This window comes from Oryza glaberrima, chromosome 1 (genome assembly GCF_000147395.1).
Source record: "Oryza glaberrima chromosome 1, OglaRS2, whole genome shotgun sequence".
Lineage (NCBI taxonomy): Eukaryota > Viridiplantae > Streptophyta > Magnoliopsida > Poales > Poaceae > Oryza > Oryza glaberrima.
The window spans coordinates 19,028,399-19,052,091 of NC_068326.1; the positions used below are offsets into that span (position 1 = coordinate 19,028,399).

The 23,693-nt window shown below is 40.2% G+C and overlaps 1 protein-coding gene across 1 annotated transcript; it reads left to right on the forward strand.

The window, feature by feature from the left end:
- The first annotated feature begins 11,779 nt into the window (after positions 1-11,779).
- LOC127777146 (chaperone protein dnaJ 49) lies at positions 11,780-16,386 on the forward strand. The gene is made up of 3 exons (XM_052303688.1): positions 11,780-11,997; positions 12,118-13,394; positions 16,038-16,386. Exon 2 carries the CDS (start codon positions 12,237-12,239, stop codon positions 13,374-13,376), a length of 1,140 nt encoding a protein of 379 aa, XP_052159648.1. The 5' UTR covers positions 11,780-11,997; positions 12,118-12,236; the 3' UTR covers positions 13,377-13,394; positions 16,038-16,386.
- Positions 16,387-23,693: the final 7,307 nt, after the last annotated feature.

A 23,693-nucleotide genomic window follows, 5' to 3' on the forward strand; every position in this document is an offset into this window, starting at 1 on the left:
GTATTTTAATTAAGACAGCAAACAAATACTACCTCCATATTTTAATGTATAACGCCGTTGACTTTTTGTCCAACGTTTGACTATTTGTCCTATTCAAAAATATTTATGTAATTATCATTTATTTTATTATAACTTGATTCGTCATCAAATGTTCTTTAAACATGACATAAATATTTTTATATTTGCATAAAATTTTTAAATAAAACGAAAGGTCAAACATTGGTTAAAAAGTCAACGGCGTCATAGATTAAAATACGGAGGGAGTACCTTGAGGGACAGTGGAACAGCAAGAACAACACAACACCTAGAAACAGTAGCAAGGCACGAATCGACGGGGTTTGGGTCTTTGGGAGGAAACATGCAAGGTGACGGAGGAGGATAGCAATTGCGCGCGATACGACTCCGATTCAGCTTCAATGGCCGGTGGACAGATATGGACGGTGGCTGGAGACCGTCGCCAACCATAGCACGGCAGCAGGTGAGGATGGCAAGGATTGCAGAGAAATACATGGCTGCGCGGCAGACTGGCAGTAGACGCAAGAGATCGAGAAGGAGATGAAAGCACACATGAAGGCAGCGACAGGGGTAGCCGCCGACGAAGTTAACAGGAGGGCGTCGGGCGGCGGATGCAGGGAAGCAGGAGACCGTGTTTTCTTTTTGATAGACAGAATGACTCAACGCGATGGTGTATTGATCATGGAGCATTACATGCATAGGCCTCTATCTTCCATACTCACTCTACCGATTTATGGAAACATGACCGGAAACCATGATCGGGAGAAGGAAAGGGAGCCGGTGATAGAGGAGACATGATTTACATTCCAACACTTTTCCCCCGATGGATGAGGAGAAAAGCTATCCTAATGCTACGGATGGCCAGCACGCCTCGAAAGGACTGATCGGACGGCTAGAAATAAGATGAACAGTGGAACAGTAGCCTGGTAGTGTGGCAAAGAGCGCTGCGTTTACTGTAGCAAATGATCTTCATAGTCACATCCGTACTTCACCGAAAACTATAATCTTTATAGAATTGACTCATAGTCACGACTACTTGACGAACTGAGAGCTAACGATGGCTGTTTCGGTTTGAAGTCCTATTGAATTAGGTAGATTTAGTGGGGGAAAAAAATTTAGGATTGGTTGTCACATCAGATATACGAACACACATTTGAAGTATTAAATGTAGTTTAATAACAAAACAAATTGCATGTTCCGTTAGGAAACTACGAGACGAATTTATTAGCCTAATTAATCTGTCATTAGCAAATGTTTACTGTAGCACCACGTTGTCAAATCATGGCGCAATTAGACTTAAAAGATTCGTCTCACAATTTACACGCAAACTGTGTAATTATTTTTTTCCCCACATTTAATACTCTATTCATGTGTCCAAACATTCGATGTGATGGGTGAAAAGTTTTTATTTTGAGAACTAAACACGGCCTTAGCCTCAGTCCAAATAGTAAACAAATATCTATACTAATATAAAAAGGATGAGTTCACCGCTTGCAATCCAACCGGTGAAATCAAATCTAACGGGTGAAATTAATAGGCTAAATCCGATCAATTCATCCAACGGCTAGAGATAAAAGTGGGCAGCTGGAATCACCGATTCGGAACCCTCCCCATCCCCATCCCCATCCCCACCACGCTAACGCGCGCCTTCATTGCCACCGCTGTCGCGCGCCATCCACGCCCCGCGCCCGCGATATCCGTTGCACTATCCACGCGCTCTTTCTCTCCCTGCGATTGATGTGCAGCTCACGCCATTGAGGGGCGGGGGCGAGAGTGCTCCCCTCAATCACCTCCTCACCCGCATCGCATATCCATCATATCCTCCTGCTACTGCTGGCATTGCCCGTGATATGTCCTCTCCTACTCATCCCTTACGTGCCCTTGATGTGAGCTCTCTTCTTCCTCCCTGACCAGCCATGGCAGCACCGAATCTGAGGCGCCGGACCAAGCCATGTGAAGGCTTCGGATCTAGCCACCGGCACCACCACCAGTCTCAGCCTCGATGACGACACCAGAAAAGGGAGCAGTTGAGGAGGGGAGAGGGTGGGGATGGCGGCATGGGCAAAGCTACAGAGGTTTGGCCCAAGTCCTGTTGAGCCTCCTCGGCTGCGTTGACGCCCACCACGACGCACGTCATCCCCGCGCCATCGAAACTCAGAGGTTGCTCGATGTCCACGAGGCTGACGCTCGCCACTACCAGCATCCAATGCCACCACACCCCTGCGGTAGATTTAGCCTATCCGGCTGGTAATTCACTAGTAATTTCCGAACTTATTTGTGCATTAAATCCTCGTCCAGGAATCAGCCGAGATACACAATTTAATATACAGATTCATCATACTAATAACGTAAATACTTACAAAAGAAAAGAGAAAATAGCAGCAGAATTATGGTCTAGCGAAGCTCCGGCTCCACTCCTACAGGCAGCTTAACTGGGGTATAAGCCAAACGTCATCTCCTTCGCAACTTGTCTTCAACTGAGGTTTGATTGATTATTGCAAGGTGAGTACATGGAATACTCCGCAAGCCACATAGCAAATATGCAAGTGCACAAGGATACCAAAGAATGGTATAATATAGGGCTCATTTGTAAAAGCAGCATTTAGCAAATATTTGAGAATTGTAAAACAGTAGAGTAATTAATCATCAATATTAATCAACACTGAACAGCACACCCATGCTGCACAGGCCCAACCATCCTGGACAACCATACCCGGCTGTACAGATCTATCTCCAAACCAGGAATGTAGCATTCCAAACCAGGAGCTAAATTAATTACCATCAATTACCACATTATTATTAATGAGTAGCGTGGGACTAATCACGAAAGACATTGTTAGACCCGCCCATGACCACGTGCACGGCTATTCGAATAGTTTTACTCTGGCCAGAAGTGTACCACTGTACCCACAAGACACAGCCCCACGACATGTCACCATGCGCCTCAATACCACCACGGTACCTCGGAAAGGAGCTGTGACAGTACCCCTCGCATAACACAATCCACCACAGCGCACCGTTCCTAGATCATAATCACCCCCTTATAAACAAGGCATGGACTCCCCAGCGACCCCCGTGGGCTTATCTCCGCCACTTCTCAGTCTGGTGCCCTGCAATGAACTATGCTATACAAAAGGTAAAGCCGTTGCCCATGCTGGCTTGTGGTTAGCACGGTTAATGTTTCACAACCGAAACTCGTGAACCGGTCCTTAATTGTCATGAGCACGACCATCAAAACCATGTGCTCACAACCCACCATTATCAAGTTTTAGTTGGCAAATTAATTAATCAATCACGATTGACCATCGTGAGCTACAATTAAATATCCATCAATAAGTAATAGTAAAACATTAGTTATCCCAATCGTGTGCTAATGTTTCTAAGCATGGCTAAGCAATTATATCTAATACATCTAGCTGAACCAATATATAAATCCAGCTAGTCAAATTATAACCCGAGGTAATCAAGACATAGGGTAATCAATGCAAATTGGCCATAACAAAGGAATAAGTTCACACCACCAGTGATATTCGAAAATAAATGCACAGTTGAAATTAATAGAGAATTAAATATAGGATCAACATGCTCAAAGGAATTGTGTTTGGGACCTGTGTGACTTGCCTTGCAATATTCGGTCTTCAATTAATCTTCTTGAACACTTCCGGCGCACTCGCGAACCTTTGCAACGACAGAAACGACAAGCTAACACGCAAAACAAAGAAAAAGACTAAGAAACTCCAAATAAACAAAACATATAAAGTAAACAAACATGTAGATCATGATTTTAGATGAATGAGACTTGAACGGCCTCATTCCAATTTCATATGATTTAATTATGAATTTACAAAATTAATTCCAATTAAAGCCTATTAAAGAAAAAGACTATTCCAAATTAATTAAACCATTTACAAATGATTTATAATTAAGACAAAAGATTAAAACAACCTCCGAAAAAGATTAGATTATATTTGATAGATGACATATATTAAAAAGGAATAATATGGCATTGAAAAGAGCGAACAGATTTATATCGATTTTGGACGGCTGAGATTAATCTTGATCGAGTCGACCAAGATTGGATGACTTAAATTGATCTGAACCGGAGGAAAGAGCACGATGAGGGGAGCTCACCGATGACTTGAATGACGGCAAACGACGACGGATGACGACGGCGGCGAGGTTGGAGTGGCGACGGGGTACTGATCGACGGTGGCGATGACTTTCCGGCGATCTTTGGCGGAGAAGAGGTGGTGGACGGTCTTCTGCTTGCAGCTGCAAATCCAATGGATGTGGCGGTGAAGATTGGCGATGACAGAAGGAGCAGCAGGGCCTCGCTGGAGATCAAAACACGACGGCGAACTTCGGGTTGACGGCGACGATGGAGCTCCGGTGGATTTCGGCTTCGGGGAAGTGGAGGACGATCTTCTTCTCTTCCTCGCGAACCCAACGGCGGCAGCGGCGACCGAAGGCGACGATGGACGACGACGAACGGCGCGGCTGGAGCGGCGACCGGCGGTGGAGAGAGAAGGTGCTCGCGGGGAGAGCGTTTCCAGCGACGGTGGAAGACGGGACTTGAGGGGATAGGTGGAGGACGACTAGATGGTCCTTTATATAGGCACAAGAGCTCGGGTCCGGGCCCAAATCGACGGGAGAAACTCCGGGAAAGTTTAGGATCCTCGCCGGGAAAAGGAAAGATTGATCCGCGAAATTGGAAAGGATTTCCATAGAAACATTTGAGGATTTCTTGGGGAAATTGTTGAGGAGATTGAGAGGATTCCATTCCGCAACTAATTTGGAAAGAGGAGCAACGGGGAGGTCGGATTTGGAAGGAGGAGGCGGCGGCAACAGGACACGGGCACAGGAGCTCGGCTCTAGCTGGAGGTTGAAGATGCACTGTAGCGAGGGGACGCAAAACAGACTTTTGGATGGGCTTCCATTGCACAGCCCGATAGAAGGAGGGATGCAAACTAGACTTTGGGAACGGATAAGGCCGGCCGAATAGAAGGAAGAATGGGCGGAGGATTAAATGTGAACTTTTCCTGTTTCGGCCCGAAAAGGAAAAGGGAATTTTAATTCCGATTTTTTTATATATAATAATTAACAACCTATTAATTAAATATCTAGTAAATGATAGAGGGAAATTTTAATTGTAGGATGGATGCTAAACGCTATAGCGTCTAGGAATGGACGCTCTTCGTAACAATGTCCAGACCTGGACGCTGTATTGAACGACGTCCAGCATCCCGTCAGCATCTTCGTAACAATGTCCAGACCTCCTTGCGCCAGAGGCCGCCGCCACCAGTGACCGCTCGACAGCGACGTCCTCTATGCAGACCCTAGTCAGGTTTTTTGTGCGGTTGATTGTTTCAGCAATAAGATTGTTTCATCCTGATAGATTTACTATTGTTGTTTGTGGTGCCATGGTTCCGTCAAGTTCTCCAAAAGTATCAATACAATGAAGTATTTGACTATTGGGTATACTCAGGAAAAGGTTGCAGTATAGAGCATGGAGATAGGAGTGCCCACACAGAAGATGGTGGAGGCCAAGCTAGTGACTCAACAAACAGTAACTAGCTTATATATTTAAGTGAGCTTTTTTAGATTGTGGACGTTTCTTCGTATGTATAAGAACTTATCTAGTGTCCGGATATATACTTGGTTTGAATCGTTTTGTTTGCCTAGTTGATGCAAGAACGTATTGTACCTACTGTTAATGACGAAATTTGGTAAATCATGCATCAGATTTGGAGTTAAGGCCAAAGCGGATTTGGGAGGAAATCGATAACGGAAACAGGGTATGAATCGGCTTCGGAACCGCATCGGCTACAGTGTGCATCGGCAGTTACCGAATCGGACAAGGCAAGCTGATGTAGCCAATTCCGGCAAGATGATATTGGAATCATTGTCGGATTGAGTTGACGTGCTTCATGATGATTGCCACGTACGGATCGAGTCCGAAGAAGGCAGTTGTATCTATTAATTAGGAATAGTTTGTTAGTTTCCTTTTATCTTTAGGAAAGTGTGTTTAGTGTCCTATAAGGACTTTATCTTTTCCTTTTATCTTTAGGAAAGTTTTTCTTGTCCGACAAGGACTTGTATCAACCTATGGGTATAAATATGTATACCCGGGGTCATTATAATCTATCAATCGCTACGATCAATACAATTCGGCGCATCGCCACCCTTTTTACTTCTACTTTTGTTTTTACGTTCCAGCGGAACTTGGCACCCGACGCGGGGTTGCATCGTCTTCGATCTCCGGCGAAGGGATAAGTCCAATATTCCGCCGGTCCAGGCAATTGTATCGTCTATGTCGGCGTCGTTTAAGGCTGCATCAGTACATTCGACCTCTTGGATTGCTCTGGTTTGGATGATATATTTGCCTACCTATTTATCATATGTCTCTGTTAATCTAGTTTTCATATCAATTTAGCTTTATCGGCTGCTTCTCGTTTTAGGGTTTCTGCCGGTATCGGCTAAATCGCGTTGCTAGATTAGATTAGCTTAGACATCTACCACCCTGAAAACTCAGTCAACGGCTTGATTGTCTAGATATTATGTTTCTTTTCATACTTAGTGCTGCATCAGTTAAGTTTGATCTACTAAGTCGTGCTTAGAACCATAATCTCTAGCCTGCTTCTTGATTGCCAATAAGGGTTTCATCGGGGTTTCAGCTGATGAGTTATCTGGACGTTGCATCGGCTCATAAGGATTGCATATACATATAAGTTGGATTTAGCCGATGATAACAAAGGTTTCACTGTTTAATCTAATCTTGTAGATTTCATGACATCGGGCCTCCAGCCGATGTATGCTTTAACCTTCAGATCAGTGCTTATTCTATCATATCAATGCTAGCCGATTGGTTTATACTGGATTATATTGTTATTTTATTACATCATCATCAGCCGATTGCCTTTATATTATTATCTACATTGGACATATAGCCGATTGCTTAAACCCTATCGCTATCGGCTGGTATCGGCATCGGCTATTATCGCTATTGGCTGGAACTACTCTATCGGCTTGTCAGCCGATCGGCTGTTTTGATCTAGTATTTACATATCTTGTCATTTGCAAGATCAAACTGACTGGCACGCTCGTATCTCACCAAGATTTGGACCTGCACTAGAGTTAAGCAGATCTCCCAGGCCGGTGTGTTCGATTTTTTCGTCAACACCTACCCAGATTGTTTGTCCTATATTTGTAATTGACACAGTTGGCTGGATTATTGAAATATATGAGTATAATTTATCTAGAACCATATTACGTTGATACGATATGCAGCGATATTAAAATGAATCGACATACCTATATATAAATACAAATTGATTGATCCAACAATGAGCTATATATCTGTTTTAGAGGCAGCCGGACCAGATAAAGGAAAAGCTAACGCATGCGTGGGCACTTCAAAGGCAAAAATTATAGAGTGATAGCATATAATTAAGTAACTAAACATGCTCAATCGCCAACAAAGTGATCGAGCTAACGTTGCTTAGGACAACACGAAGGCTCGCTAGCAGGAGATGTCAACAAGCGCTTGCAGTGGCCGGTGTGATAAGGCAGTAAGGCACATTGGGTCGCACCAGATTGTGGACGCTGTTAAGAAGTGCGTCTCGAGCTGGACATGTATTATAACAGTGTCCACACCTGGACGCTGATGACAATAGCATCCTTACTACTTTGGTAAATCCCTACATATAATTACTACTTATTTAATTTGTGAAGGATTAGTTATTATAAATAAAAAAATCGGTATTCTAATTACTTTTCCCAATTAAATTAATCACTGAAATGATCTTTCAATTGTTAAAAATACTTCCAGTGCTCAAATAATTCCAAGAACAATCTTGAACATACTTGGACACTCAAAATATTTAACAAAATTGAAACCAGCTCATTTAATGATTAATTTAATATGTGAATAATTACTGAAATATTCTTTGTATTATTAAAATTAGGAATTGAGCTCTGAAAAATCCGAGAAAATTTCAGAGAGTATAATTAATCATGGAGAATTTAATAAAAATTAAATCCAGCCATGCTTTATATTTAGAAAATTTTATTTCCCACATTTAACTTCACTTGAAAATTAATGAACATTTAATATAAATTCTATTAATAATTTATTAAATAATTTTAAATCCTAAAACGAAAATCAGGCTGTGACAGCTCCGGGACATCGTCCTCCTTCTCCACCAATAATAACACCGATGGGTGTTCATCATCACAAGCAAATAAATATATCCCGTTGCGGCGCTGTCAGGTTCAACAACACTACTTCCCTTGTCCCGGTTACTCTCGCTTATGACTTTGGGTACTCCGGCAATTAAAATTGTGTATGTTTTTATGCTTCCGTATGAATGTGTGCATTTATTATAGATGAGAAAATTGCAAATGCTTGTGATCTAAAAGTTATTTTTGGTGTAATGGTACAAATGGGAGATGCAGATCACTATTGGTGTGCAACTGACAACTTACATCTCTAAATGTTTTCTCTAAACAACTCCCATATCAGAATGCCTGCTAAGACATTTCTAGGTTTTACTTTACAACTGTGCAAATGATAAGTGTTAATTCCTTGGGTGCTGATCATCTCAAGTCTCAACATAATGATATTTGTTTTACCGAGATATGACTTCTGGTGATAAGGTATGGCCCATTGTCCAGTGATTTTCTGCTTAATTTATATGTTACTAAGAATGAGGTCCGGTGCAATTAGAATTCATGTTGCGTTGTGTCACGACTATGCTAAATTATATATTTTTCATAGATGGTGCCTCTTATGAGCATAAATTATACTGTCATTTTCTCAAGAGATCCAATTAACCATCATTTTTCCTTTTTTTTCAGGATTTTCATATAATGAATTCAGTATTAATTGTTCAGTGGAACAGCCAAGAAGATATGATTATGGATCCTTGGGGTCATATTCTTGCATGTGTTCTGCAGCTACACTATGTATAACGAAAACACTGCAACATGGTTCAGATGGATATACATGCTCGCCGGTTGCGATCCCATGATCAGTAGTAGCTTGATTAATTGAGACTTGAACGTTTCATTTTTCTTTTCAGGTGACATATGAGGTTATGCTCATATAGGTTGATTCCTTGGTGGATGAGAATGAAGCAAGTTTCTTGGGAGTTGGGAGATGGCAATGTGAATGCTGTGACATCCATATGTTGGCTTCAGTAATTAGGAGGAACCGAAGAAGCAAAGGACCTAAGAGCAGGTACAATAGCAGGCTATAAGCCAACTGCAAACATATTTTAAGTAGATAAATGAGAAGAGAGAAGAGCAGCGGGCTACAGATTTATAGCCACCTGTAGCACGGACTCCAAGATGCAGTGTGTGTATGACAGGTGGGACCAGGTATTAATAGGGTAGTATGTAACTATTGTATGAATGAACTATTAGATTGGCTATAGATGAATTGGAGCTAGTAGTTGACTATACTATTAAACTTGCTCTAAGAAGCAAAGGAGGCTCTAAGTCCTAAGCTCATGATGCATATTTTTTAGCTACTCCTTCGTGTCTCAGTTGGAGCTCTAAGCATACTTTTTTCTCCTGTGAACCAAGTTGATCTCTCAGTCAATAGTTTTTTCTTACTGTGAATACATGTGCTTCAGGCTAATAGTTTGTTGCTTTCAAAATGAACAGATCAGTGTTTCTTTTGGTATTATACTTATAACCTTTGCATTTGATGTTACTGTCACTCCGTGAAGGTAGAAACATCACTTTCTACTGGAGTTCCTTGACTTTCATGCATGGACATGCAGTTAAACATAGGTTCATGACACGTCGAGATGTACTTCTTCGGGTTGGCACTTTACAATTTTGTGTTGTATGAATATATAAACAACTCAATTGTGCATGCAATTAGTGGTTGATAGAAAATTGGCTTCAATATCTTTAGTTTCGTCAGAAGATTTTGTGATCTAACTCAGTTCTTTTCCATGGCTGATACTGTTGATTCTTAATTTTCAGTTTGGATATTAAAGGAATTAATGTATGCATATGTTATACATTTTCTCTTCAAATTCGGCTTGATTACAAGAGGGTTTGTTTCTCTATATATAATCTGGATGGATTCATATGCACCTCTGCTGTGCTCTGGTATGTTGAGGATAGGAGGGATGTATATATATAATTGTGGAGTTGAAAACTTTATATGGCCAAGTGACATAAGAGTGCTATGCATGTTTTCTTTCACATGGTATTTACACCTATAGGGCAGCTGCGGCAGCAGCCATTGCTGCCGATCAAGGCCACAATGTTTTGCTTATCCGTATATCAGATGCAAAATAGGGGTGATTTTTTTTTTGAAAGGAAAAAATAGGGGTGATTGTATAGTATTGAGATATTCATCCTTGGACAGAAGTGACAGTCTGTCAGGTTGATTAGCTTAATTGGATTATTGTTTTTAATCTCCAGGTTGCATATTGTTACGGTGAGAGTATGGTTCTATAGTTGCTTATTTTAGACCAAATTAGTTGCAAAAGTTTAACTTGTGATGGCACCTGTAAAACTTTGTTATAAATGTAGTGAGAAGTGAAGCTTTCGTATTTTTTATTTATTTTGTTTGAAATGCAGTAGATAACAAAAGGACCACAGATGGCTTTTGATTATTTGTCACTTAAGTTTTATGTTAATATCAGTGGTTTAGAATAAATTTATTGTTTTTCACTTATTAGTGGAATTGGACCAATAATTTTAACATAGACGTGCATTGCACGTGCACGAGTACTATTCAAAACTATCAAATGATAGGTAGGGCAAGAATTGGCCCCAATCTAAACAGGCCATAAGTTGTCTTACGATATAGATTAAGTTTTAGGTGTTCGCATTTATAATTCTGACACAATTCAACACTCATTTTCCCATGCGTTTGGCATATATCCAATTGTTTTTCAGTGTCTTTTGATACCACTTGTTTTTCTTCATCCTTGTCACCAAAATAGGAGTATCCCACAATATTCCCATTTGAATCTTCGATGGTATCATGGTTATTTCAAGGTAGCTTTAATTTAATTTAAGTCACTCCTCTAAACTTTGAGCTTTTAGGCTATTAACATCGTACTCATATATACATCGTCACATAACATATCTCTATTGACGGAAATAAAAATTTTTACGTGACCGCGTGCTTCTCACGGTTACCAATTGAGTTGAGTGAGAATTTTTTTTAAGCAACTGGGAAACTATAGGCCTCATTTTTTCTCTTATACTTATACTTATCAACCAAAATTTAAAATTTCAACCTTAAATTCGGAGTTGATTTTGAATTTTTTTCAAACTTTATTTTTTAAGATCGCTAGGAACACACATATAAAATTTTTATTCACAAATTATTACTCCCTCCATAAAAAAAAGACAAACCCTGGTTTCCATGCCCAACGTTTGACCTTCCGTCTTATTTAAAAAAATTATGAAAAAAAATAAAAAAGACAAGTCACGCATAAAATATTAATTATGTTTTATCATCTCACAACAATAAAAATACGAATTATAAAAAAATTTTATATAAGACGGACAGTCAAGGGTCGACACGGAAACCAATGTTTGCCTATTTTTGGGATGGATGGAGTACTCGTTTGCAAATATGCAAACGATGGAGCCATCATTACGGTTTCCTAAACCTAAACTAATTACCCACAAACGGCCTCACATAGGTTTCTAATTGGGCCAATTACCACAGGCCCACACCCTTTTCTTCACGCGTATTTGCAGTCTCGCAGAGAGAACGAACAAACAGAGGGAAAACTAAAAAGAAAAAAAAGGAATCCTGAGAAAATTGAGGAAAGTGAAGCAAAGCGAGACGGAGTCGTGGGAAATATCGACTCCGCCCGCGGTGGTCGTCGCGTCGCCGTCTCATCACATCTCCCCCCCCTCCTCTCTTCTTCCTCCCCTCCCACGGCGACTCGCCGCCGCCGCCGACGCCGACGCCGATCCGGTCTCCGCTCCAACTCCGGCGAGGTAAGCATCTCCCAACACGGTCGCGCCTCCCAATCATCCGATGCGGCCGATTTCCACGGCTCGTTCGGAAATCGGAATCTGATTCCCCCCACCTTGTTGTGCGAATCGATCGCTTCTCAGATTGGATTTGGGGGCGGAGCCGATCCGATCGGGGTCCATCGCACGGAGGAGGAGGAGGAGGAGGGGGTGACTCGCCGTCGCGCGGCCAGATCTGCGGCGGCTGCGCGGGGGGAGGCGCCATGGAGGGCAACAAGGACGACGCGGTCAAGTGCCTCCGCATCGGGAAGGCCGCGGCGGACGCCGGCGACAGCGCCCGCGCCGTCAAGTTCCTCTCCAAGGCCAAGCGCCTCGACCCCTCCCTCCCCATCGACCACCTGCTCGATCCTCTCCTCAACCAGGACGACCCGCCCTCGTCCTCCGCCTCGTCGTCGTCCCCACAGGCCCCGCCGCCGCCGCCACCTCGGTCGTCAGCAGCGGCAGCATCCGCGGAGGAAGCAACCGGGAGCGATGGTCTGAGAGAGAGGAAGCAGAAGGGTAAGAAGGAGGAGGACGAGAGCGCCGGTGAGAGGTCATACACGTCTGAGCAGCTGGAGGTTGTGCGCCAGGTCAAGAAGCACACCAGGGACTACTACCAGATCCTCGGCCTCGAGAAGGACTGCACTGTGGAGGACGTGCGCAAGGCCTACCGCAAGCTCTCCCTCAAGGTGCATCCCGACAAGAACAAGGCCCCCGGTGCCGAGGATGCGTTCAAGGCCGTCTCCAAGGCCTTCCAGTGCCTCAGCGATGCCGAGAGCCGCAAGCGCTATGACCTTGTTGGCTCGGACGAGCCGGTGACTTACAACAGGAGGGCTGCCTCCACTGCCCGTGCGTATAATGGGTTTTATGAGGATGAATTTGATCCGGATGAGATATTCAGAAACTTCTTCTTTGGCGGGATGGCGCCTGCCACCACCAGACAGTTTGGGCAGTTTGGGACGTTTCATTTCAGGACTGGCGGCATGCACCATGGCCATGGGGCGCAAAATTCCGGTGGCTCCACTCTCCGGATGCTTATTCAGCTGTTGCCTGTTCTATTGCTGCTGTTGCTCAACTTCCTGCCATCTTCTGAACCTGTCTACTCGCTGTCCCGCTCTTACCCTTATGAGCACAAATTCCAAACCACACGTGGAGTCACATACTATGTCAAGTTGCCTAACTTTGAGGAGCAGTATCCACACCAGAGCACTGAGCGTGCAACACTCGAACGGCATGTTGAGCGGGATTACTTCTCAATACTCTCACAGAATTGTAGGGTTGAGGTGCAGCGTCGCCACTGGGGGCTTTCCTACGAGACGCCGCACTGCGACATGCTCCGGAAATTTGAGGCAACAGCACAGTAATATGTCCAGAGGAGCTAGGTGCGATTCAACTTTCTGTGCACATAGTTTTTCTGTAGCAATATACACGCATTATTTATTTATTTAGTGATTTGCAACCTTTTTTGCCCTGTGTCATGAGTTTCTTTCCTTTCTTATGCAACCGTGCTTTTAAGTTTTATATCCTACTTTTGTTTAACTCTTATTACGCTTTAGGAGCTATGTATGTCAAGCAAGCTAAGCGCTCCACTAGAATATTGGTCTATTTTGTTATGCTGCGTAAACATTGTTTGATGAATGGCACACCAGAAGTAAAACATCCCATTATTTGTAGTTATGCTACGGAATGAGATTATTGAGTTGGTACCTAAACATTGTTTCGACGAATGGTGCACCATGCAAGACTTTTTTTTTTTTCCCTTCTGGACAGGGACCATCTTAATATCAGTTGCCGTTGTGGCTGGTAAACCAATTTTCCAAGGGGAGATTTGCTCTTCTGTCCCACAATAAGTTGATGGCATTTGCTCTTTTGCCCCATATGTGTGTATGACATGTGGTCCCTAGTTCTGGTTGTCATTCACTGGGAATGTGGCAACTGGCAAATGAGCAAACACTAAACTATGGGGCAAAAGAACTATTTTACCTTTTTGGGGAGATTTGCATGCTGGACACACTAATTATATTTGGTGCCAAGCACGCACAATGATGTTGGACATACCAGTTGGCTGCAGAATGAGTAATAACAACTCTTTTACAATTAGCAGCTTCCAGTTTGTGTAGAATAAACAGAACCAAAGTTATCCTACTTTATTCTAATGATCTGATCATGAAATTTTTTGCTGTTACACCGACATCTTTATCAACAGTCATCCTGTTTGTTTGTATTTTCAAGGATGAAGTTTTCATGGCATTCTATGCTGAGTCTCATTGATAATATCTGGTATTGATTACTGATTTTGAAGAAACACCGTTGTTCTCTAGAGTCTTCTGTAATATTCATGGCTAGATCAATCAAACATTTTTGTTTTTTTTTCTTGAAATCCTTTGCTTGGTTTATACAATTACCATATGGAGTTTGAGTTGTCTACTTGTCTTGCCTTCTCACCTGAATTTCGTACTGAGAGTTTATGTATCGATGCCTTACCAATTAAAACAAATAACCCAAATATGGCAATGATAAAGCCTTGGCAAGTAAGTCTTTTGTATTTCATCTGTAATTTAACTTGTCGTCATATGATTAGGCAAGTAGATATTTCATATTTGATAAAAATTGCTCCAGTGGTTGCTATTGGTGCCATTGTCTTAAGAGAACCTAAATAACTCAATTTGTATGAAGGTTGTTTTCTATCTTGTTCACTTCTTGTACCCGCATTTAACTCTCTGTCGAGTTTAATTAGTGAACTAAGGAATTGTATTTTCTCAAGGGAACTTTTGACCTCTTGGTTAGTCATGCTGGAAATCACAATGGTATGCTGTAGTATCTAGCAATTTTTTTCCACTTAACATCACGAGACTTGACTGAATGCCACCCTCTTCATTTCCGATCAGATTAATGAAATTCTAGAGTACAGTAGTTTGAAATATGAAAAATTGTTCATACATTCTAAGGTATGGGCTGACAGGTTCTGGTTCATTGGTTGTCAGTAACTACGTAATATGAAGTTTACTGTTGTGCACTTTCCACTTGGTTGATCTTAGCTATGTAATATGAAGATCTATATGGTTCTTTGGCACTCCTAGACCTAGAATGGGGTTATCAGAGGAGTTCTATCAGGCAGTTTATCTTGTGCCTATCAAATTGCACAACAAATGAGCAACTCCGATGCTAAAATAGTGGGCATATCTTTTGTAAGTTTAATTTAGTTTGAAAGCATCTTGCAACATTACAGCTTGAAATTAGTTATCATTGATTCCCATGTACTCCATTTTCTTAGTCCATACTTATTGCTATTTGTTATTTTCTTTTCTTTATGCGGATGTTGATTGTTTCATGCTTGAATATTTGATGTTTGATCATGAACTTAAGCTGTAGTACAGAATTTTCATAGAGAAATGCGCTCGTATTTTGATGGTATATAGTGATGAGGGCAGTTGATGTATGTTGAATTCATTCATAGTTTGTACAGATGTAGAACAAAAGTGCTCAACATTGCTCTACCCTGATCCTTACCCATTGTCAGTTGGATATGCATCAAATAGGCCAAACAAAGCAGGATTCCTCATGCTTCATCTGTTCTAAACTCATCAATTGTTACCATCTGACTTAGATCTTCCCTTCAGCTCATGCTCTTTTTGAACCATTGTTTACTGTTATGTCCCAATAATTTGGTGGCAATGACCATAGTTGACACTCACTAGTCAGTCTTAAGCATGTACATGCATCGCACGTGGTGTTAATAAGGTGGTAAATGGAAATGGAAATTGAAGTGAATAAAATGGTAATTGCTAATTACTATGTTATCCACTTAAGCCATCCGGAAACTATCACTAATTTTGTTCTGTTTCTTGAATATCCTTACAGATTGGAAAAAAGTGGGGAGGTGGGGAATACTTTATAGTTTTCGCATAGTTTTATTATATGGTACAGTATATATAAATATACTACTGTGCCTTTTAACTAATCTCGCAACATTATTGGCCATTAATTGATTGTGTTAAATCCTTTTGACACTTGTACATTGGCAGGCACACAAGAACTTTGGCCATGGTGTAAAGGTTTCCAACGCTTGCTCCTTTGATAGGCTTCAAATTGGAGGGGACAAATTAGTTTTGACTCGTGGTAAATTTTGTGGAATAAGTGCCTTCGATGACTACACACTCTGCCTTGATACTTTCCTGATAGTGTTGAGGCGCCTCAAACGGTAGCTACTTAAATGGATATGTAATTCATCAAGTTCCATAGGGGATTGATCAATATGCAATCATGTGTATGTATACGAAGCATATCTATGTCGTTTTTATCTCAAGTTTTCGGAGAATACCTGACTAAACAGACATCATAGTTGACAATGAAAAAAATGGGTCTGCAACTTTATATCTTGTTCATCATAGAGACGCCTATACATGTTGCAATTAAAGTAGCACTGAAACTACTGGTGATGTGCCATGTGTGCATCAGTATATTGTGAAATGATGTTTTGGAGGATTTGATGGATTTTAGCCTCAGGTCTGAAATTCATGGCCGCAATTCACAAAATCTGTGCCAAAATTAATATCAAATCAATTACGTTACTCTTTAAGGTTTGATATTTATTTAAAAAGATTTAGTGAATCAAACAGCAAATAGATTTCAAATCTAACTCTTAAGTGATGTTCATGCATCATCACAGCTTAGGTTTCTTTTTTTTTTTCCTTTCAGAGGAACCGGTTTGATTACAGTTTTTAACAACCTGGGACCTTAAACACTCTGGTGAGACAGAGAAATAGGTCGAAGTAAATTCGTAGCACACTATTTCTTTGCTAAAAAATGGGACGCCATATTGGCTGACCGACAAATCCATTTGATCCTGAAATCATGAAACAAACTTAGCCGTTGCTTCAAATCTTGGATTATTACTACATATATTGATCTGCTGACTTTCTCATCAGCTACCATCTTCTGAACCTCCAGACTGTTTGGTCTCAAGGATTGATTTTGAAACACCCAATTCAGATGCTAACTGCATAGCTCAAGGACATGCCAACGCTTCTGCCATTGTAGTATCACACAGTAAAGGGTAAAAGTGGACGGCTGCCCCAGGAAAACGTCACTTTCATTTCTCAAGACCACTTCACACACGCCGTTTGAGTTCGCCATCAGAAAAACATCATCAGAATTTGGCTTAATCTAGCCAGGCAAATCAATAAACAAGTCATATATCTTTGAATAAATCATTAATAAAACACATCTTGTCGAAACAATCTGTACCATCCATTCCACGCGTCACATAATTTGGCATATCTCTGAATGTATTCACCATCTATATATCATATAATTTACCAAGAATTATTTATTACTAGCACAATGTCCGTGCGTTACGACAGGAAAACAAAAATTACAATAAATATATTTAGTACCTAATTTTTTTCAAATATAGTGCAAAAGAATATTCAAACAATTCGGGTCATTGTTGTTCTTTGTTGCCAGTTTTGCTTTAAAGTTGTGTTGTGAGGACATCTTTGCGATGTGAAAGGCAGTTGAGGGAGGTGGATGTCATTGCCATCACAAATATCAGTTAGTGCTTCTCTATGAGGGTGTAACTCAGATCAGTTGAAGGCTGCCCATGTCATTGGATAAGGCCCATGTAAGAGAACATTGTGAGCCGAGAGCATATAAACACAAATAATGCGATAGACATCCCTCACCTCCTTGGCCTCTGCTGCTCGGGGGAGGCCCCAACACAATTCAAGGGTATTAGGATGAATACCCATATTTTTAATTACAAAATAGATATATATATATAATATGTGATGCGTGCGTATAAAAAATGAGTAGTTGTATTTAACCCAAGAGGTTGTATCCAACACATAATACCTATGCTATGTATTATACCATCAATACTATGCAATATTATACATGCCAAATATCATACTTTTGACCCATTTTTTATTTTGAATACACAACTTAATTTAAAATTCTGGGGGTGGGCTTAAAGATTGAGCCCTAGACCTAGCTCTGAAATTCCATGTAAATCATGTGAAAATACCACACGATTTGTGAAAATACTTAAGTCCAATCAGACCAGCCCTAGGCTTGAGATTTTTCTGCCTTCGTCCGTGGCAGTGGCAACCTCAAGGAAGCACAGAGATGGCTCACGGGTGATGTGCAGAGACCTTGACATCAGATCCTACGGGGAAACTCCCCTACCTCAACCGCTATTACTCTACACCATTAGCGCTCAAAAGAATAGAAGCTTCGGAAAGAAGTACATTGACCATTGAACCTGCACAACAATCTTAGGAGAAGATGGTTATTTTCCAATTATTCAATGTGTAGATGATACTATTATTATAACAAAAGTATATTAAAAATAAGCTTTTTTTCTTCTTAAGTCCCTTCTTCATACTCATGTCCAGTTAACAGGCCTTAAAATTAATTTCAATAAATCATATAGCAGGAATTCTGGGTTGCACAACAAAGTCCAGAGTTGTTGACTGTGGTCCACTTATAGATAGAACTGACAGGAGGCTATCTTCCATAGAAATTTATTTATCACATGGTCAAAGTTAACAGTGGTAATTCTATTTTTTTCATCATTACCAACCTACCACATGTGTACATTGAAGGTTCCAAAAAAATCATGTAACATAAAGACAGAGCAAGGAGGTGTTGTTTACCGAGAAAATGGTATGCAACTCAATTCTATTCCCTCCATTCAAAAATAAATGAATCTAGGATAGCATGTCCAGATTAATTGTACTATTAATTGTACTATGTAATGTCACATCGCATTTTAGAATGGTTTATTTTTAGGACGGAGGGAGTAGTTCTTTGGCAGCTTAGGATAGGGTAAAAAACCTAAACAAAAGGGAAGTTAAGAATCATCAATTTGGAACACCATAATATAGCGCTGCTCATGAAATAACTGGATAAACTTTATAATAGAAGAGATCTTCGCTGGGTCAAGTTAGTTTGGACAGAAAACTACCAATCTCAGCAACCTCCGCATGCTTTCTCTGAAAAAGGTTCCTTTGGCGGAAAGACATCTTCTGATTATTGCCACTCTATAGAGCTATATCGAAAATAACATTCGGAATAGGGATACAATAGTTTGCTAGAAAGACAACAGGAATGGTCATATGTTGGAAGAAAAATTCCCTGATCTTTTGGTTTTGTTAGAAATGAAGATCAATCAATAAGGGATTTTTTTCTAAGTGCAAACATAGACGACAATTTCACTCTTCCTTTATCAGTTTAGTCTTTACAACAGCTTCAATAAATGGAAAGTACAATTCAAGATACAGTAATCTCAGAACACAATATATGGAGTACTGGTCACTGGTCAGTATAGCACCAAAAAAGTTTACAATCTTTTTTATGAACACTTGCAACCACCTCTGCCGATAAAATTGATATGGAAAAGAAAATGTACAATGAATCTAAAGGTATTTCTCTATATTCTTTTAATGGATAGATTAAACACTAGAGATATGTTGAAAAGAAGACAATACAACGTCCAAGGAGGACCAGAGTGTGTATTATGCAATGTATAGTGCTGCCCTGGAGGATGTGATGCATCTTTTTTTCACCTGTGACTTTGCATATGAACTTTATTAATATGATTGTACTTGCAGCAAATTAGTTTGGAAAGCCCTTTTTATTGATGTCATGTCATCGTCACTTGGAACATATGGATAATAAAAATTTTAACTATGTAAATCCTTCATGGAACCTATGGAAGACCAACTTCAGGAATTATTTTACCCTGCATATGTTCATGGTAAAGAAGGAACACATACCCATTTGGCAATATGGACACACACTGTAGCATAAACTTCTTGTAAATTCAAATTATGTAATCTCTCTTGTAAAGTTTGCCCTCTTGTTGTTTTTTTTGTCAAAACAAATCTTAGGAGATCCGTTAAATAGTGCTTTCAAACATAGAAATAGAAAACAACCAGTGCTTCACGGATACCCAAACCTAGCCAAAACATGAATGACCTGGAAGGAAAATATATTTGCATAGATCTTATAGCATATGAATAGAACTGCATGTAGCTATCCTAAATGCTGTTAAAAGAGCTAGAAATAGCATAATGAGGGCTGGTAGGTTGGTTCATGTTACCACCTCCGTTTTAAATAGATGACGCAATGGACTATCGGTATAATGTTTGACCATTCGTCTTAATTAAAAACATATTATAAATTTAAAAAATATAAGCCATACTTAAAGTTTTTTTAAATGAGAAAACAAGTTATAAAAGAAAAAAAATGAGACATATTATTTTAATAAGACAAATGGTCAAATATCATGTTAAAGTCAACAATGCCATCTATTAAGAAAATGGAGGGAGTTTACACATGTTTCAATCTAAATCCTCCCATCAAGCAGGAACAGTACCTAAAATGAAAGGATTAAAGAATGTAAAGATTTAAAAAAAATTCAAATGGAAGTTGCAAAATCGTAACCTCTTTTTTTATACCTCCCTAATTCTGAATATATCTGATAGACCAATTAAGGACATGTTTGGGAGAGCTCTAACTCCTCAATCTAACTCTTGGAGCGGAGTTTGGAGTTGAGTTGTGGAACGTCCCAGACCTTGCTCCACCTCTCTAGTTCTTTTTCAGATCATTCTAGTCCAGTCCACTCTCTTTTTTTAGTTGGGCTCCAGTTCTAGGAGAGGTAGAGCTAGAGTTGGAGTCTTGCCAAACAAGTTCTAAATTGAAGTACATAAAAATTAGAAGATCTGGTTTCTTCTGGTATGAAAGAGTATAATGATACATGCTATCGGCATTCAAATTTCTGATCATATTTATATAGCAAAAAAGAAATCTATGAGGGTAGAACGATAATACTTCTGCATCACAAACATCAGTACATAAGACATTAATCAGTATGTTTCTCATTGGGTTCCTAAATCTCTGATTTGTCATCGCTTGTGGTAGAACACTCCAAGGAGCCAAGCCAGATCTCTTTCGATTGTAGATCTCACCAAGCTAGCAAACCAACAAGAAACTTTAGCCTCTAAGCAACCACCAAGATGTAACAATCTAGCTCAGTTTACACTCAATTACCTCTTCCCTTGTGGTGTTGAGGGAAAACCTTCACAAATCATTGTGGTGAGATTGTTCTCGACACAAGCTCCTTAGGAGGTGTTGTTAGGGGATCGGAATATCTGGTACTTAGCCAGACTATCCAGTTGACCAAATTTGTCAATCAGAACATGTTGATCGGAGTATCTAGTGTTTGTGGTCAGATACTCTGACGGGAGTGTATATTCAGTTGCGAGTGCTTTTAGGAATGCATATTCACCCTATCTCTAGGCGACATGAATATCCTTTTACTTTTCACTTTGTTTGCTATGAGGATTTGGGAATTGAGATCCTCAAATTTAGGTAGGGTATAATTTCACCTCTCTTAATTTGGTTAACTAATTCCCATTTCAATTGGAGAGAAGATTAGAGCGGATGCGCAGTGCTGAATCACCGACGTGAAGGACGAAGCTCGCGAAGAAAAGAAAAGTACCCGAGGAGTGGGGGTGATGTGTTAGCTAAACCGGAATAAGTATATGATGGACACACGTGGGGGTACAATACAAAGTAAAACTAGGTGAAACCCCGCGCATTGCTGCGGGAATTTAGTATGATAACAATAAAAAAATAACGTGTAAGATAGCTAGATAACATCAGATTAAATAAATTAATGTGGTTTATGATAATTTAAATTTAAATAGTATGTAGAATGGTGATTCAAGCGTAAAAAGTAAGCTGGTATGACTTTATGGAAGAAGAAAAGTAGGGAGATAGTTTGGACTGTAGATTAATCATCTAAAGGCTAAAAACAGGTGATGTGATATGAATTAATTAGATGAAAAAAAGGAGAAAGATAATTTGGACCATAGATTAATCATTTAAGTACTAACTAAGTGAGGATGCACTATAAAAGTATATAGGATATCATAAAACATAATAAAGATATACATTGAAACATTATGTGAATTATGTTGGATGATAATTTAACATGTTTGTATTTGAAAAGCTCTTAAATTATAAAAACTCTAAAGATATAGCATGTTTGCATGATGTTTAAATGTGATGATTGTTAGTGGATGATGATGTGGCATCTTGTTAATTAGTGGATGATGATGTGGCATCTTGTTAGTGGATGATGATGTGGCATCTTTGCATGTCAAGCTCAAGGAGTTAGTGGGGGATAACTTTATAGTAAGATAGGATTTTACTGGGGCCAAGGCCCTACTTGTCATACATTAAATCTACCTTTGGCGATATGCTATTGCTGCTATATAAAGCCTCAAACCCATAATCACAAAGTTTGAGAAGAAACTCGAACAAAAACACAAAAATTTCATTAAGCGCAAGAGAGAGAAGTGCTCCTTTTGTGCGGGATGCATAGCTACAAGGAATGCCCCTGTCATTGTTGGATTTGCAGCCATGTAGGCCACAAGGCAGCTAGGTGCACTTGACATTTTTCTCGTTGTGGCAAGTAGGGGACGAGGCCTGAGGTTCCCTCTCTATAACATGTCTTGGTGGTAAGAGCCTGTTTGTGTATGCATGTATAATGTTTCTCATCATCATTCTTCCATTCCTCAATTAATTCTCATGCACAAGCGAGATGTCGACCCTGACATGTGAGAAGGACAAGATCATGTGTTAGTTTCTTTTTAGAGTGTGTTTCATTTTAATTAAGTGTGTGCTATGCTATGCTTCAGTGTGTATTTTTTGGGTTATGTTTGTTTATGCAAAAAAGTTGTGTCGTGTCACCAATTTCTGTAATGTGTATACCCTATTGACCTACTCCTCGATGAATAAATATTGTGTTATTTGTTGGACATGTGTTTTAAATTGAATATCAATGGCTTGTTTGGTGCACATGTATTTTAAATTGAATATACCTCATGTGATTTGGGGCCCATATAACAGACACATGTGGGATACAATATAAAGTTAAATTTGACAAGGGGCCAAGGCCCCCGCTTGTCATATACTAAATATGCCCGTGGTGATCTGGTGTGGCTCGTATATAAAGTCCCAAATCCATAATCACAAAGTCTATTGCCAAACTCATAATCATACAGTCAAAGAAGAAACTCGAACAATACAAAACAATGTCATCAAGCGCAAGCTGGGAGAAGTGCTCCTTCTGTAAGGGATGCATAACTACAAGGAATGCCCTCGCCATTGTTGGATTTGTGGTCATGTAGGCCATATGGCAGCTAGGTGCACCTGGCATCGTTGCGGCAAGCAGGGGACAATATGCAGCTGATAAGGAGGACCTTGGCTTGAGTTGCCCTCTCTGATACAGCAACAACCGGCCGTCCAACCACATGTCTTGGCGTAAGAGCATGTTTATGTATGCTCATATATTGTTTGTCACGCTATGTTTCCCATCATCATTCTTCCATTCCTCAGTTAGTTCCCATGCATGCAGTTCCTGTCCTGACATGGAAGAGAAGAAGAATCACATGTTGTTTCTTCTTAGAGCGCGTTTTCTTTTAGACAAGTGTGTGCTCTCATTCATGTGTCTACTATTAGGGTTATGTTTGTTTGTGGAATGAAGTTGTGCAATGTCATCAATTTATGTATTGTGTGTACCCTATCGACCTCCTCCTCCACATGAACAAAGTTGTGTTGTTTCTTGGAAATGTGTTTTAAATTGAATATTTTGTTATTTGTTGACGTGT